Below are 16,736 nucleotides of genomic sequence, written 5' to 3' on the forward strand. Positions count from 1 at the left end.
TGTGAGCCTAGAGTTTATAATTTTTTTGTCAAATACAAAATATGCGTAAGTACATCAACGAGCTTGTTGATTATGTATTATTGAATATTGTGACATAAGAGAGTGCTCTCATTTCGGTTGAGGGTTGTCGACTCGATAGTGCTGGGTTCTCGAAGTACTTACGTAAAATATTTTGGTAATCAATATACATACATATTATGTACATACATATATGTGCGATGCATACTAAATGCACAGTTCATTATTTTGGTAAAAGTAGGAAATATCCAAAGAAAGGAGCCCTCGATTCAGTGTATTATTTAATATAATTTATTTATAAATGAATCGTGCGGATGCAGATGCAATAATGAAAACGTCAATAAGCGATACGCATATTACAATTCGCATTCTGAAAAAGATTTCCACTTCGGTTCTTTGTATCCATACTTCTCGCATTTCTTTCCTTTCGTAGTATCTTCTCTTTGGGACACTATACATATATTGAAGTAAAAGAAACGATGATGGTACCCGTGAAGTTTCAATGAGATTCAATCGAATCGTGTTATCGTAGACAGGGAACGTGCAAGTGATTCATTGTTCGAATTGAAATTGAAAGTAATTTAACAGCACTCGATTTCTGATGAGTATTATATTGTTCAGTTCAGAACAGTCTGCAATGTATCGTGATAACGTATTTGGTCGTTTCCAAGCGAAATTATTCAGAAAGAGGTGTAACACGATTTAAAAAAGTCTGACAGAATTTCAGTACCAACATCGATTCACTGGAAACGACATTATCGTAATAAAAACTCGCAATTCAGCCAACAACTTTTCATCGTAATGTTTAACCATATAGTTACATTTAGTGATGTGATAGCAATAATTGACGGCGCTATTTCTCATTCTCATGTTCACGAATATAGACTCGTTCGCAATCATTCTCTCTGTATATTCATCAATGATCGATGGAGATCGTTCGATATGCGAACCCACTAATCAACTCGAAAATTTGTTGTGAAAAAATTCTGGTGTTTGTTCGTTGAAACGATTTAACGCTGTCGTGAAAAATATAACTGTAAAGTAAACGATTCCGAATGCCTTATCGCTACAAGAGGAAGCCGTTGAATTGAAACACGAATTATCCATTAAGAAGAAAGAAAAAGAAATAGAAGAAGAATAACTGTTTGTTCGGATTAAGATGAGACACAGACACGACTGTATACTATTTTTCTGCATGTTGTCTAGAGAAACTATACCTACGGTAAATGGTACCATGTTGAAAAACTTGACCGAATCAGTGCTAAATTCAAGAGAATATTTCAAGTCAATCTGAAAATGTAACATTATCGAACAAATATGTATTTAGGAAGGCTTTTTTTAACATATCGTTCAAACAATGAAATTTGACGGATAAATAATACACACCACTGTAAATTACTTAATAAATCAATAATTAATCGTTTGGAACTATCTTTTTCCAGAAAATTATTTTGTAACATAATAAAAATTACATAATATTATTATAGAATAGAATATTCGAAACTTAATACGAACAAATTAGTCCTACATTGACCACAAAAAATTCACTAGACGTTAATGAATCTGTCTGAAAAAAGTCATAAAAATCCTATACCTTGGATATGTTTAAAAAAAATAATCATCGAAATGTAATTAAACGTTATCTACATATACATAAGTATCTATAGAGTTAATGAAAAAAAAAAATAATCTCGAGAAACGTGCTACGTTCGCGACGATGCTACTAACAATTATTAATAACGAACCTTTCCAAATTATTTTTGAAAACCTGTCCTCTTTCCTTACTTTCTATTTTGTTTCCGTTCTCAAGCATGCACGTATATACATGGCATGCACACATACATACATACAACACACATAAACACACAAGGGATACACGCAAGCAACCATCCAACACATCAGACCAAGCCTGTTCGTACGGAAGTGAATGATTTATAATTATCGTGCTTCATAGTTACAGACTTTCCTCTTGCTCGAATGTACGAGATATCGCTTCGTAACAAACAGAACGGGGGATGCTTTATCTGATAATTCATGAACAACTATCTATGTATAATCGACATACTTAAGTTGTATCTATCTTTTAATACATGACACGGCTGTTTCGTTGACGAACATTGCTTATATTCTATAAAAGGAAAAACACTTTCATATATATTGTAAATGATGAGAGATAGCTGATTTCGGAGCTAAGTTTGGAAAGATGTCATGGAAAAAGCACTCGAAAGGCTACAAAAACATAAGTGATGTTTCTTGAATTATTTTATTGGAGCTGGCGGATCCTTGGATAAAATGTTTCGCATGCGTTCTTTAACAACGAAATTGTTAGAGAAATTTTCATTTATTTTTTCTTAAACACTCTTCATATTATGTACAAATGAACAAAACATAACACGCACCTGGGCGTCAGAAATTACGAATCTGGGTGACAAAAATGTAAAACGACCCGAACGGATTCGGACCTATTAAATTTCATCGTAGTCTCGTTATTAAAACGATTGTTTTAGTCCATAGTCCCGTAGCAAAATCGTTCGAGTTTTTGAGCACAAATTAATCGAGAGAAAATAAAATGTTCATCCTGTTCTATCTGAACTGACTGTATTGCTACGTTCTTACCCCGTGGATGTATGACATTGTACCATCTTTGTGGAGTTGTAAAACCCCATTCTCTTTTAAACGAGATTGAATGTATGAGCGACAATGTCGGTGAGGTAAATGAACTAAAAGCAGCATTTGCCATCTTTCCAATGGAAAACTGTTCGTAATGTCGATCGTAAAAGTGTATAAATTATTCGATAATCAGCGAGTGCAGAGCGTTTAATGGGGCCGCATATCAGCCTACATTCCAAGAAGGAAAATCAGTTCGAGCTGGTGTGGGACAATGTGAGGAAAGATAGAGAAACAGAGAAACAGAGAAATAGAGAGAGAGAGAGAGAGAGAGAGAGAGAGAGAGAGAGAGAGTGAGTGTCAAAAAGAAGGAAGAAAATCTGGTAAACTCCTAAGGCATACACGTGCATACACACGTAAACGTACACACACTCACAGGCACACGCACGCATTGCACCGTTCATGGGTCGTAAAGAATCATGTATAGAGTGCAAATAACTCTATCGGTTTTCCTCGAGTCGCAACGAATTAACATAATCGCTAAATGTTACTTCTTTCCGTTTTTATTTCTATCAACAGGGACCCCGCCGTGCAAATCCGGGAAAGGAAAAACTCGCATTACGACATCGCAGGACAATGAAATCCAGCAGCCGTTGTTTAGTCGTTGAGAAAAGATCATCCCTTCCCCTCTCCTAGATGTGGTTTCCGGTACGATATCCTGATCCTTTCGTTGTCCTTCCGTTCTATCACGACCCCTCTCGTCTTTATAATAATCTTTTCGCTGTTTGTTTTGTTGTTTTTTTATGCTCGCATAAAATTTTTGTATGCCCACCATTTCGGGATCGTTTGCTCCCTGTCTCTTGTTACTCTACACACGTGGATTCTTCAGTTGCCCGACAAGTTTTGCTGAAATTTTTGACTTCGCGTGGTAATACGTACACATTCTCCCTCTTTACTCTTCTTTCGTTGGTTCTTTTTTACCAAGAGGTATCGCGGCTTTCACCCTGAAAACAACGAGAAAAATAAGGACAAATGAATTATGAACGTTCGCGGTTACGGTTCTTCGACTGGACTCTGGCTCGTCTGGTCTACTACTCGCGATAATAGAGGGGTCTTGCAACCAACATTAGACGCGCAAAACGATTAACCACCATACCCCCGCCCCTCCCTCTTCGTTCGCATAAAGCAGTTTAAGATATTATGTATTTTAATAGAGCCTGTCCCGTGATGCGGCACGATAATTGCCTTCTATCGCACGACACAAGGGGAACACAGGACGATCGCTGGAGCACACGATGCACTCGTCTGCAAACTTTGCTTGCCCGTGGCCCGTGGCTGCACGCTGGGTGAGTGTACGCAAATACGCGTAAGAAACGAGGAATACGCGTGTCTACTACTCGATTTATAAATGATTATGCTTACTTAGCGGTGAGTTCGTTGATTTTACCGTGCACCAAGGCCAAATTCTGATCGATTTGCGTCTTATTCGTCTCATAGACCTTCGGTAGCGTGAAAAGGGCAACCACTCCTGAAACAACAATTGTTGCTGTGTCGTTCAATGTTTCGAAGTAATAAATGAGAATAATCACTTCTACTTGTCATATACACATAGTATTACATACAGTACCGAACAAATGTTTTTAGACAAAAACCGTTTCCTGTAGTATTTAAATTAAGGATACTAAGTACTGACGTTACATTAAATAATCAACGTCTGTCTTGTGTAATTGTTGTTTTCTTAGGTCGTCCATACTCGATACATGCATTTACTAAATGTCCCCCTGGAACAAATTGTTTATTTTGTTGAATATACAAATCCTATGTGTGAAAACATTCCGCAGGGCAAAACTTGAGTAAAATCACCATAAGAACAAATAAAATACTAGAAAAAATGTCTCTGTCTGAATTCATTTGTCCGGTACTGTATATCATGTACAATAGTTTATCGTTCGAATCCAAGGAACGCGTGTCTACGACGACGCGTTACCCAAGAAAAACAATGACCTCGTTATACAAGTTTTGGGGACTAGGACGCATTAAATTGCGAATTTAGGTTCACGTTCTGTTCAAACGTCAGGCCTATTAATACCTCTGTAGAGAAATATACGTGCAACTATTTCCTGTCGCAGTGCCGATGCGTAGATACAGACTGATAATACCAGTGATTCCATTTCAAATGCAAATAATGTTACCGTTATTTATGGCATATATGGAATTCCTCTAAAAACAACAATCACGGCGAAACACGGCGAGTTATATAATCACACTTACCGATTATTATCAGAGTCATGCCATTGAACCAAGAACCCACGTAGGTGAGGCACCAAAGAAGGACGCCGAATTTCAACGAGTCGACGAAATCTTCAACGAGGAAAAGCCTGCGAAGTTCACTGACCGCCGCGTTCGCATGGGCAACGGCAACGTCTGCGACTTCATGCACCTTCTCCGCTGGTACCGTAAGGTCCAGCTCCAAAATATCCCTGGAAAATCGAGAAAGACAAGCCTGCTATTATCTTTCCATTCTGTTCCCGATAAACGATGCAAATCGAGGTACATATTTATCAATGGAGGAAACAGAAGAACGGTTACTTGAAGGGATGGCCATCGGAGGTCTTCTGGACAGCTTGTAGGACGGTCTTGTAGATCCTAAAGGCAATGGTACCGGTGAGAACAAGGAGCGACAAATAAGCAAGAACGCTGATCAGACTGAAATAGGCCAGCGAGAGAAGCACACTGAGTATGCCACCGAAAACAGCGCCTGATTCCTTTGGGTCACGCCAGTAGATTAGAGCTGCGACTAAAAACGAAAAGAAAAAGAAACGTTAGAAAACACCGTTGGATCATGTCTCGACGCGTCTTAATTTCGAACATACAATAGCACACAACATACAGGGTAGCTCTGTGTGAATCATACTGATCGCATTAACGTAAAAATTGCATTTTGAACCTTTTTTCGCAACATATCGTTTTCTACACTAGAGCAAGTAGCAGTGTCTAACTATCAAAGTAGACCGGTAAGTACAGAGCCTTTGTAACTGACACGCGAACTGTGCGTTCTCGAGTCGTTGTTTAAAACGCCGCATTCGAGCAATTGGCAAATACGTACCTACACCTACACATGCGTTGGTATTTAAGTAGACGCTTATATCTTTTTGGGAAACTAAAGGTACAAATGATTTTGTTCATATTTACCGGTCCAATTCATTCAACAGACGCTCTATGGAATTTAAAATTCGATCTCTGCTCTTTTAGGAAGCACTTACTTTACAACTGGCCAATGCTTTCGTTTCAGCGCTTTGCAATCAATTTTAAAGTAAATAAAAACAAAAGGTCGGGAAACTCAATTATAAACATCATCCTAGGAAAGACAGAGAAGCAATGCGTTCTTGCAATTAGAACGCGTCAACTTAAATACCATTGCGACTGTGTATGCTACTCGTGATCGTTCTGAAGAGTACCAATCACCTCTCTTTTTTTAGCATAGTCTATGAAATTCTACATTTTTCTGTCGCGGTTGGCTTAATAAACCAGATCGAGAAAATCTACCTAAACTGATTAATAATACGTGCGTGTAACGCGCAAGGTTGACTGTCCCTCGGCTTGTAAACGTTCACCCGCGAGACAACACGTGCTCGAACCATATGTTAGCCGGATCAAGCCGACGGTAATCGATTCTTTTTCCACGTATGAAAGAAAACCGCGCGACGGATAAACTCACCGGGGCCCTTCTCCTCGGGAAGCTCTTTCGCGGGAACTTTTAAATGATTCCTTCGTACCATCTTTGTCGTTATGTAAAAAACCTTTATAACTACGGTGACGAAAACGCTCGAAAGCAAAGAAAGTCAGGGCGACACTGCCACCACCTACCGAGTTTCATTCGCACATATGGAGCCACGCTACCTCGCGACATTACGACGACGTGCCAGACGTAAGTACTACATACGTGTAAGTACGTGTACCTGCCACAAGAATACTGGGCCAAGTGGGAGAACAGAAGAGAAACAGGGACGACTAACTGGAATTGGAAGAGAAGAGAAGAGAAGAGAAGAGAAGAGAAGAGAAGAGAAGAGAAGAGAAGAGAAGAGAAGAGGAAGGGAAGGGGATGCAGCGGGCAATAATCGGAAAAGATAAAAGACAAAACTCTGTTGTAGAAAGAAGAGAGAGGGAGAACCAACCGCGTGTGCGCTTAAAGCTGATGTGAGCTGTGAGCTAGCCGAACAGCTAGGGACACCTCGTTCGTACAAACCAGAGATGGCCAAATTCATCATCTAGAATCTAGATCTTAGATAAAATGTTTTGAATAACAAGTAGAAGATAAAAGAAGTACGTTATTTTGAATCGTTTAAACGTGGAAATTCCAATTTTTATAATAAATACTTCTTCATTAATTAGTCGACATTTGACAAGCAATTACTTAATCTCATTAACTGTTTACAGCTCAGAAAGATGCTCATAGATGCTGCAGGTTTTCAGTATGTAAGTATTATTCGAGTAAAATTGTACCCAACTCTGGCACAAACGATTCGACGAAAACGAAATAGTTTTACGAAAAGCTACTATTCTTGCAAAAACGCGACATCGACCGTGAAATCTAAACCGCTTTGCGTCTCTAAGATTCAGGAATGCGTCGATTGTGAAATACCGTTCAATTAATCGAGTGTGTACGATGGAGAGAGGTGGTGGTGTTCGTGCTCGATATAACCAAGATGTTTCACGGTAGTTAAGCGATAATGGTAAAGCACCGATTAATGGGCCAGTGGGGCTGATGTAACAGCCTCGAACAAGTCCTAATAATAGGCAAGTAGAGTCGGTAGATTCTCCAATTTTCTATTAGACATCGGCGGCTTTGTCTCTAATCCAAAAGAACGGCCTACTAAACCGTCTCCCAAGGACTGTTCAACGTCCGACCCGTTGAGCGCGCGTCGTTCTCGCGTAATTTTGCCAAATGAATTTATGCCGTCTCTGTGTCGCAATTCCCGATCGAACACCAATGTGCGAAATTCGTAATCCGGGAGGACTACTCCGTTCGAACGAAAGTCTCTAGCGCGTGTCGCATTTAAGTTGCACGCGCGTGGTTTTCGTCCGAGAGACCCCCCGCGAGACAGCAGACAGCTCCTTACGCGATCGATGTTGCACGTCTAGACTAGACACGCAAAACTGCGATATAACGCATCAGCAGACAGACATGAGTCATCTGTGTGTGTACACGTAACTGCGATTCCAATTGAATGGTTGAACCACGTTCGCGGTGGCGAATCTAATTAAATCTACAGAAACGCGATCAGGTAAAGCTCTTGTACGTTCTAAAACGAATTAAAATTGCTAAAAACCGCGAATGGCGATCGATCGAATACATGGGAACCATAGGGTACCCATATACCAGGCGGGTAAATTATTCCCACAAGAAATGTCATCCTCGAGGTTCGAAGGGGTCAGATAGGAGGAAAAGGGGGGAACGGGTACGGCCGGGGTACGGGTTTACCGGTGGAAAATCAATAAGACCCTTCCGGTTGTGCGTCGCCCCGACGTCGGGTCGCGACGGCGGGGCCGTTGCCACGACCTCCCATACATACGATTTTCTCAGAAATACATATACTTGTCCTACGATATACCCCCTTTGGCACACGTATTCTTATTCATCCCTCATTATTACTCCATCGTCTGTCCACCGTTAAAGTATACAGGGGGAATCCCAATGCCAAGCAACGGTCTCGATCAACTCTTCGTTTATACCGGTGCGTGCGTCTTGCGTGACTGAAAGCCCCACACCGTTATTTATACCTCGCGCGTTCGTAACCGCGACGACCAGAGCTTCTGCTTGCTGCTGATTTCGTCGAAAAACGAATAAATTGATACTCTTATAGTCTAGGTTTTGATTACACAATTCTGAATGAACTCTATGTAGTTCACGACCAAATACCTTGCGCACCCATCGGAGTTAGTCTCACGGCTCGAATCTTATGGCGACCGACGCGTTTTAATCCCGATTCTAGAACAAGTACATCCGAATTTAAAACTAAATAGAGTATCGAAAAAACAATCGACCACGATATACCTATATTATGACATATTCATCCGAACTGTTCGTTCATAATCCACCATATATCGTCCAGTACTGAAAACAGAGAGCTCCGGTTCGAGCTCGACGACGATAAAATCACTAATTTTTCCGAAAACCCCCACCCCGAACTCGGTAACGTAACGCCGTAACGCATCTGCGCACTCGCGTGCGCATAATCGCCACTTTCTGGCAATCCGTCAATGCCCGGCATCGGCATCGGCATCATCATCATCATCATCATAATCATCACCATCACCATCATCACCACCACCATCACCACCGCCGCCGTCTTTTGTTTTCTCTCTCTCTCTCCGTACCCGCCATTATAACATAACCTAACCCCCTTTGCACTTTTCCCCCTCATACTCACGTTCCTCCCTCTTGATGGCCATGGTCTCGCACGGTTCTACTTCCGGTTCTTCCTTCCCCTACACCTGGGGGAAGATCCGACGAGAACGAGCAAAAACGCGCGGCAGAGGCAGATAGAACGAACGAGAAGACGTTACACACTCGGGGTACGGAGGATCAGACTGCGGACGATCGCTAGGAAAAACGAGAGTTCTCTGCGAGATTTCTGGCAGAGCACCAACCTCGAACCGGCTGGATACTATATTTAGCCGCAACGGCCCGCCAATCGTCTCCGGCTTTTTTGGATTCTGCTACGACGGATTTTGAGCATTCGAGGGTTCGAGCCGCGTCAATGTGCTCATTGCGTCTCGACAACCCTCGCTCTCTCTCTTTCTTCGCTCAATTGTCTTTTGAGCTTTGGCGAAAGTTCTTTTGTATCCCGTCAAATTACGAAGATCGTATTATTTTTTTTTACTTTTATTTACTTGTCCAACGATTCCTTGTAACGAATACAATATAAAGTATAAATAACCGTACGTTATCTAACCACGTCTGCAACTTTTATCTGGAGTAAACGAGATGGTTACCCGGAGACAGACGGTCGCAAACGAACGAGAGTTACGATTCAATGATTTGAGAAGCAGCGTGCTACACGAACGGTGTACATGTACATATTATGCAATTACGTGCTGCTGCTGCTGCTGCTGCAACTGTCACCGCAATGGATCGAATGACGAACGCGACTAGAGTCCGAGTCAAAACGTTCACTACTTTAAACACGAAACACGAATCTTGGAGCAAGTATGTATTTGTTTACGATCTATCCCCACATTACTTTGTGTGCTTGTGTTCATAGGGAAGCGTACGGAAAGCACTATTCTGAGAACAAGTACATGCAATTGAAGCATAATCAAGAGCGTTAAATACTACTGCCTTCATTGAACGCGCGATAGGTTCCACAATGACACGATTCAGGTGACGAAACCGCGGCTGAATCATGTACCCGCTTTATAAGACGATACAAAAAAGTCACGTGCGATCAGTTTCATCGTGAATCGATACAAATGTTGTAAATGTTGTAAATGTTGTAAATGTTGTAAATGTTGTAAATGTCGTAAATGTCGTAAATGTCGTAAATGTCGTAAATGTCGACACTACGACTTCTTGCATTCTTATCGTCCAAGTTGAACGAAATAGTTTAGCAAGAACGTCGTCGCGTAATTAATCATTCTACATTCGAAACGAGCAAGTGGACAGAGATCGAGACTATGGCAAGGTGGTTTTGTAGATAGACTTACAATTAGCATTCTTTCACGGAAACTTGTTCGGTGGTTTTAAAGGTCTCTTGGAGATCGGACGAAACCTTGGTGCTGCGATAGCAATAACTCCTATCGAACGTTCAGAACGCGCAGTTCGGATTTTGCAAAAAAAATTAAGTAAATACTGCTGCTGTTACTTAATGCTTGAAACAAATGACATTCGGAGTCTGTGAGTGTAACAAATGCATATGAGACTGAACGTGTAATACATAAACATAGACGGACGGACGGACGGACATTGACGTCGAGGCTGGTCTCTTACCTTCCGGATTCAGTCTCTCGGGCTTAAACCATGCGTCTGTAAACAACAGAATCGAAATAGGTTAGTTCCTACAAGCTTCGATTAACACTTACTTCTACTTTAGAATGATCCATGAAACGAACAATCGAATAACAAAAACGAACATTCCAATTCTCAATGAACAGGTTGAAAACGACGATGATTTCCGAAAGTAAATGGCAAATATAGCGTAACATTCGACGAGTAACGTGCTATGGCTGGTAACGTGCTATGGCTGGTATCGTCATCGTACAAATTCCTCTGGTATTAAAAGTTACAAGGTACCGGTAAAGATTCGGTAAATAACACCCAGATTATACATTATACGTAACGAAAACTAGCCGATGTGCTTCCGACAGACTCGTTAGAAAAAAAATCTAGCGGTTTATTCGTCCGTTATCAATATCTTATTGAGAGTTTACAGTCTCGAATGAGCTGTTGATTGATTTTCATTTATCTCTGCTTGCCTACAGTCAATAATTTTACTTCTGGTACAGATAAGGGCTATATTAAGTACGATATACATAGGGGTGCATATGTATACGCTGTCGAAGATGTTCGATCATCCTGGAAATGCCACAGGAATTTCGTTTCCGTAGCGAAATTCCGAAAGATTGACTCGTTCGACTCGGTGTAATTAGCAGGCGGTAACGTCGCGTCAAGCGTTGCGTAATACCTTCGCTGTGACCTCGACATCTACCCCCACCCCGCTCCCCTATATATCTCTGTGTACTTCGATCAGGACAAATCAACTTAAAATTGACACACGTGCTTTGTCACTGTTCGTCTGCGACAAGGAATAAGATAATCGGGGCGAACCTGAATGTCCAACGTTTCATCTCGACCGATTATTCTGTATCAGAGAGATATCGCTCGCTTCGAATTATTTTTAACAGACCGTAAGAATCGAATATTTAGGGTGCGAACGATACTCAGCTGCTCATTCTACCCGGAAAAATTCATATTTTCCAGACTGTACAACAATTCGATCTTGGTTCAATCAGTATTATCACATAAACTGCAAACGATTATACGATTCGTATTAAAGTTTTAAGTTTCCAACTAGTAAATAACGATTGATGAAGAATTTCAGACTACATGTACATACATATGTATAGAAGAAAGTTTCAGTCCCCGTCAGTCCGTTCGTGACCACTCTTTCGAGAATATCTCCTATTCTTTATCAAAAACTGCTATTTACAGTACCGGGTGGGCAATATATTTATAAAAACCGATACTCCTCGATCAATAACCCACTTACAAATCGCGTTTCTACCGCGCATGTCAGTCAGTCGATGCACCCGGACCCATATAGTTATCAGTTTTCTTTTTTCCTTTTCCATTCGAATAGGTAGTCTACGAGCAAAAATCGATTCATACAAGGGATAACATTCTTAACAAACATATTACATTCATCAAATTCATTAAATATTATAGACTTTCACCAGCAGATTTTCCAACCAACATGGTTGTGCCATACTAGAAGTTCAATTTTACGGTCACAGCTATTTCAAAATAGTTTGTCAAATAGGTTTACAAGGAAATTTTCGTATTACAATCTTAGGAAACGTATTCTTGGGTCTTCCTTTAATCTGCAAAACTAATATCTATCAAATTTCACTGCATAAAATGTCATTCCTTTACATATAATTGAGAATGAATCGATACAGCTGTAATTTCTACACTTTTATCACTGATAACTTTAGTAACTGAAAGATATGTATTATAAGATAAATCAAAGTGTACCTTACAAAAGAACTGGATGTAACTTGCTATACATTTTCTAGTGTAGTTAAATGACAATATAAAAGCATCCTTTAACTTATCACTATAGTGTTTGCAATTTTTATCATATGACAGATAAGTTAACTAATAAAATATTTTATATGTATAGTATACTAAGTATATGCTCATATACTATAGATTGTACATACATTATCGGTTAGACTGTGCAGTTGCTAAATAAAAATCAATTCATTATTCTTATACATCAGTTTCATATAGCAAGAACAAACTCACATCGTTTAAGTTTAAAGAACAGCAAAAACAATTATGCAAGACACGGTTATTCTCTCACGTTCCATAAAATCAAGTTCGCGTTAGTATGAAAAAATATCGATTACTCGTCCGAAACTATAAGCGTGTTATGATTTTTGTGGGACGAGTAAAAAATCCTGTGGTTCAAGCACTCGGCATATCGCGAACCGCATCTTTTAGCGACAAGAACTTTGTACGTGACGTATTTAGCTGCTTAGCACTTTAGACTCGTACTTATGCGATGAAAATGAGAACGTACACGGATCAAGAATATTCCAAAAGCAAGGATTCCCATTAGCTACACCGGGACACGGTTTCTTGCAGACCGCACCAGTGTCGTCCTTTTCTTTTGTTGGAAAATTCATAGGGCATACCGGCTCCGCTTCCATTTTCACCTAACCTTGCGTCTCGATCGAACCAAGGACGACGAATCGCATTCGAGCACTACACCCTGACAGTTCGAGCTGGCAGCGCGAACGGCGCACTTTCTCAAACACAAACTTCTTTTTATCAGACTCACACTCTTTGGTCTTCCTTCACAAACGTATTTATTCTTACGCACTTAATTGTCCCGCTCTTTATACCGATCGTTTCCAAACTGACTTAAAGAAACGAATCTTTCCAAGAAATATGATCGCACAACTCCAATGCAACACACCGTGCTTCGAGTCAAGAAGAAGACTGACACGACCCTTATCGACCCGTGGGCAGTTCCAGATATCCCCCACCACTTTGTGCTGCCATAGGCCATAGGTGTACCGCACAAGTGATACATACACATACATAGGGCTTCACCGAAACGAACTTTGTTAGATTTATCGACGATAGATGGCGTAGCCTCCGATCATAACGCGAAATAAGTTCTCGTTACCCCGCAAGATGGCGCCAAATAGCAGATGAACCGGTATCATTCATTCCGCAGCTCTCTCTCTCTCTCTCTCTCTCTCTCTCTCGGAAAAATAAGCTGTTAAAATTTTGAACTTAAATTTAATAAAACTTAATGGGAAAACTACGTATTTACTATTCTCAATTTCCATTTTATCATGAAAAAAGTTGAGGGGAGAAGAATGACGCAATCTACCATCGGAAATAATTCATGAGTCAGACGTGAAATTTTTCGTTCTCGAGTCACGTATGAAAATACCTCTGCAGCAGACTGTACGATCGAAACAACATGTAAAGCATAAGTATAAGAAGATGGTTTTCAATGAATTCATTTTTAAATAAATAAATTTCTTCATAGCACACATTTCAGATGAAATATCAAATTGATTCGTTTGAGTGCTAATCGTTAGAAGATGCATGTAGTGTTACTGTATTTTCCAGTGATCTGGAAGTTCCCATTGGATCAACCAAAAGGGGTTGTATTCTGTTGCGGATTGATATGAAACGAGAGGACACGAAGGATTTTGATCCACCATAAAGATCGTGCACCACAAAATCGTGTTTCCTTTTTTATAGTGACAATGCTCTGTAACTTTCTGTAACATGTGCGCACTGGGAGCCCACGTATAAATGTCGCATCACAATTCACAACGGATAGCACCGTGATATCTCTATATCTATACAGTATAGAATTATACGCGACGTTCAACTCGGCTTCTAAACTAATCGATATCGCGTTCAAGTGTTAACGCTTTATTGCAAAAGAGGCCAAAAATGAAATTGTTAATACCCGTAAAAAAACATAAAATCCATAGGTATGAACTGCAGCCTGTGCCACATAAAATATAGTATTATCGTAATCCATTGTTTATTTTAATAGGCTCTACGGTTCTGTTTTTCCAAAGTTGAATATTTTTATTGCACGAATTTTTTCCAAATGTTTCACCGTTTCTAGATACGTGTTCTCATTGTACTCAGGGTTTTACAGATAAAAATGTTTGACGAAAAATTAAAAGTACGTTGGATACAGCTTGAATGCAAATCAATGCTTAAGAACGAAACGTCGTGGAAAGGTGTATGTACGATGTGTTTGAAATAACTAATTGAATCTCTATGACTCAGAACATTACGGACGTCGTAGTTAAGCGGAAGCGTGGTTCACTTTATGCGAAGATGCTTAATCCTTCCTGCTTTCAAAACTTTGGATGTCGTAAACGAAGATATCGCGAAAACAGAGTTAACGTGAATAAGTAATGTTCCGTCGACAGTTTTCTCGGAACAAGTAGAAAATGATTTATTTAACGAAAAACACGAAATATATAAACGTACTCACCAATTCCAATACTGCTGAATATCTCTTTTGGCGCAATTTCCACTTCTTCTACTTTTTCCCGTCTGGCTTCCTGTTTTATTGGTTTAAAGCTTTTTATTGGAGAAGCTTCCACTTCCGATTCGAATTCAGATTCACCGGTGTCTGGCGCACTGGTTTGTTCCTTTGTTTCCATATCGGCAAGCAATTCATTCATAATTTCTACTTTTTTTTCCATATCGGCAAGCAAATATTCATTAATACTTTCTACTTTTTTCTCTTCATTCACAGCAGATTGAGGTTTCTCCAGAACGGGTTCAGGTTTTTCCAGGACATTCCACGAATCATCTGTTTTTTTCTCTGCGGAAGAAACGATTTCCGGTTCACGATTAGCAACCTTAATTTCTTTTATCTCTTCTTCTTTCTTTTCTACAACTCTTTGTTGTTTTTCATCTTCCTTTCTATTAAGTGGTTTGATACCCATAACTTCCGACTGATCCTCTATGTTACCTGTCAACAAATCAGATTCTGGTTCCTTCCATCTAACCTCAAATTTATTTTCCGCGACCGGTCTAACCTTCTCTGAATCTAACAGTAACAGTGTTGCCTGTTTAGGATCATTGGGTTCAATCGACGATTGGTTAAGAGAAAAATTAATCATATCCTTTTCTGTATCGAAGTTCTGCTCCAGAGTTCCCTGTATTTTCTCAGTGTGAACTTCAGGTTGATTAGAGTGTCCATCCTGGACATGCTCGAGATGCTCAAAGTCGTCCATCGAATCGTGCTCCCTTTTCATTGGTTGCTCCTTCAACTGGGCCATCTTTGCTACACGCAAGGAGTCGATTATCCTGTCATAGAATTCGCCTTTTCTCTTGTAGATAGTGCTCTTCAATACTTCCGAATTCGTATGTGCTTTTCAAACAAAACCTTACAAATATTTGTTCGTATTTCCGTGATATTTGATACACAGTATTGTTTTATAAAGATTTATTTCACGACGATAATGTTGTCGACTCGATCCGTTCTAGTCACTTTTTCTGTAATCACACTGTTTCGAATATTTCAAAATTATAGCCTTAAAAGTTTTGTTTTCACTCTATCCTTTTTCACTTGCTAATAAATGTTGCACAGTATTTTATTGAAATAATAATAAATAGTCATTCACCGACAACGTTCACTCCGCAACGGGTAGACGCAATTCTAAAGCACGTTCCATGGCAGAATATCTTGCAGGGTGTGCGTGAGAGCGACGAGAGGGTTCTCGCCCTACCATTACCGTTTTTCTCAGGTATGTATGTATTAAGGGTACCACACTGTACAGGTGATGCAAGTACAATTTTTAGGTGGTAATTTGGCGTTGGCATATGTTACTGTTCGAAGATCTTTGAATTCGTGTTACAAACGTGAAGTAATACGAAATAATTTCTGCTTCTAGAACGGAAGCCACGTATTTCATGCGAGAATCATCATCGGGATCTAGCCGAGTATCGTTCGTTCCTGAAAACTGACCAATAAGAATAGAGCTCGGTTCTCCCGCTTCTTGATTGAAAAGCTGGAGGGAGGTGTAAGAGTTTGATTGTGACACAATGAGTCACTCACATTAGAGACAGACTAGGTGCGGACGATACCAGCACATATTGTTGTAACCGTTAAACGTCGTTAATATATAATTAATCAATTATTATGTTAAACATCGATTTGGCATATTAACGAAAAATGTTATAAAAACTATAAAATAAAATTACACGATGACCGTGCATTATTTTTTATTCCAAAATTTCCACATATGTTATCTCACTTTCTAAAGCATTTTATATACCTACTAATACAATAAAGTTGCCGCATGCAACTTCACAATATACTTCCTTAATT

The 16,736-nt window shown here is 39.8% G+C and overlaps 1 protein-coding gene across 5 annotated transcripts; it reads right to left on the bottom strand.

Annotated features, from left to right (window-relative positions):
• Positions 1-1,791: 1,791 nt before the first annotated feature.
• LOC107191830 (reticulon-1-A) lies at positions 1,792-16,067 on the bottom strand. 5 transcript variants are annotated; one of them, XM_015580960.1, is made up of 6 exons: positions 14,889-16,067; positions 10,616-10,651; positions 5,215-5,422; positions 4,897-5,105; positions 4,048-4,153; positions 1,792-3,629 (listed from the first exon to the last, which is right to left on the bottom strand). In XM_015580960.1, the coding sequence occupies exons 1-6, from the start codon at positions 15,682-15,684 to the stop codon at positions 3,578-3,580; spliced, it is 1,407 nt and encodes a 468-aa protein (XP_015436446.1). In that variant the 5' UTR covers positions 15,685-16,067; the 3' UTR covers positions 1,792-3,577. The 5 variants fall into 5 exon arrangements, with proteins under 5 accessions (XP_015436446.1, XP_015436448.1, XP_015436447.1 ...); XM_015580962.1 differs by lacking the exon at positions 14,889-16,067 and adding an exon at positions 12,930-13,324; XM_015580961.1 differs by lacking the exon at positions 10,616-10,651.
• Positions 16,068-16,736: the final 669 nt, after the last annotated feature.

The sequence above is a fragment of the Dufourea novaeangliae genome, unplaced genomic scaffold (assembly GCF_001272555.1).
Source record: "Dufourea novaeangliae isolate 0120121106 unplaced genomic scaffold, ASM127255v1 scaffold228, whole genome shotgun sequence".
NCBI classification, from domain to species: Eukaryota; Metazoa; Arthropoda; class Insecta; order Hymenoptera; family Halictidae; genus Dufourea; species Dufourea novaeangliae.

Excerpts from the sequence above, each read along its gene's own strand:
- LOC107191830 (XM_015580960.1), bottom strand. The coding sequence starts at position 15,684 with ATGGCCCAGTTGAAGGAGCAACCAATGAAAAGGGAGCACGATTCGATG. Across the intron at positions 10,652-14,888 it reads ATTCAGCAGTATTGGAATTG|ACGCATGGTTTAAGCCCGAG; the intron begins GTGAGTACGTTT and ends TGTTGTTTACAG. Across the intron at positions 5,106-5,214 it reads TCCGATGGCCATCCCTTCAA|GGATATTTTGGAGCTGGACC; the intron begins GTAACCGTTCTT and ends TCGATTTTCCAG.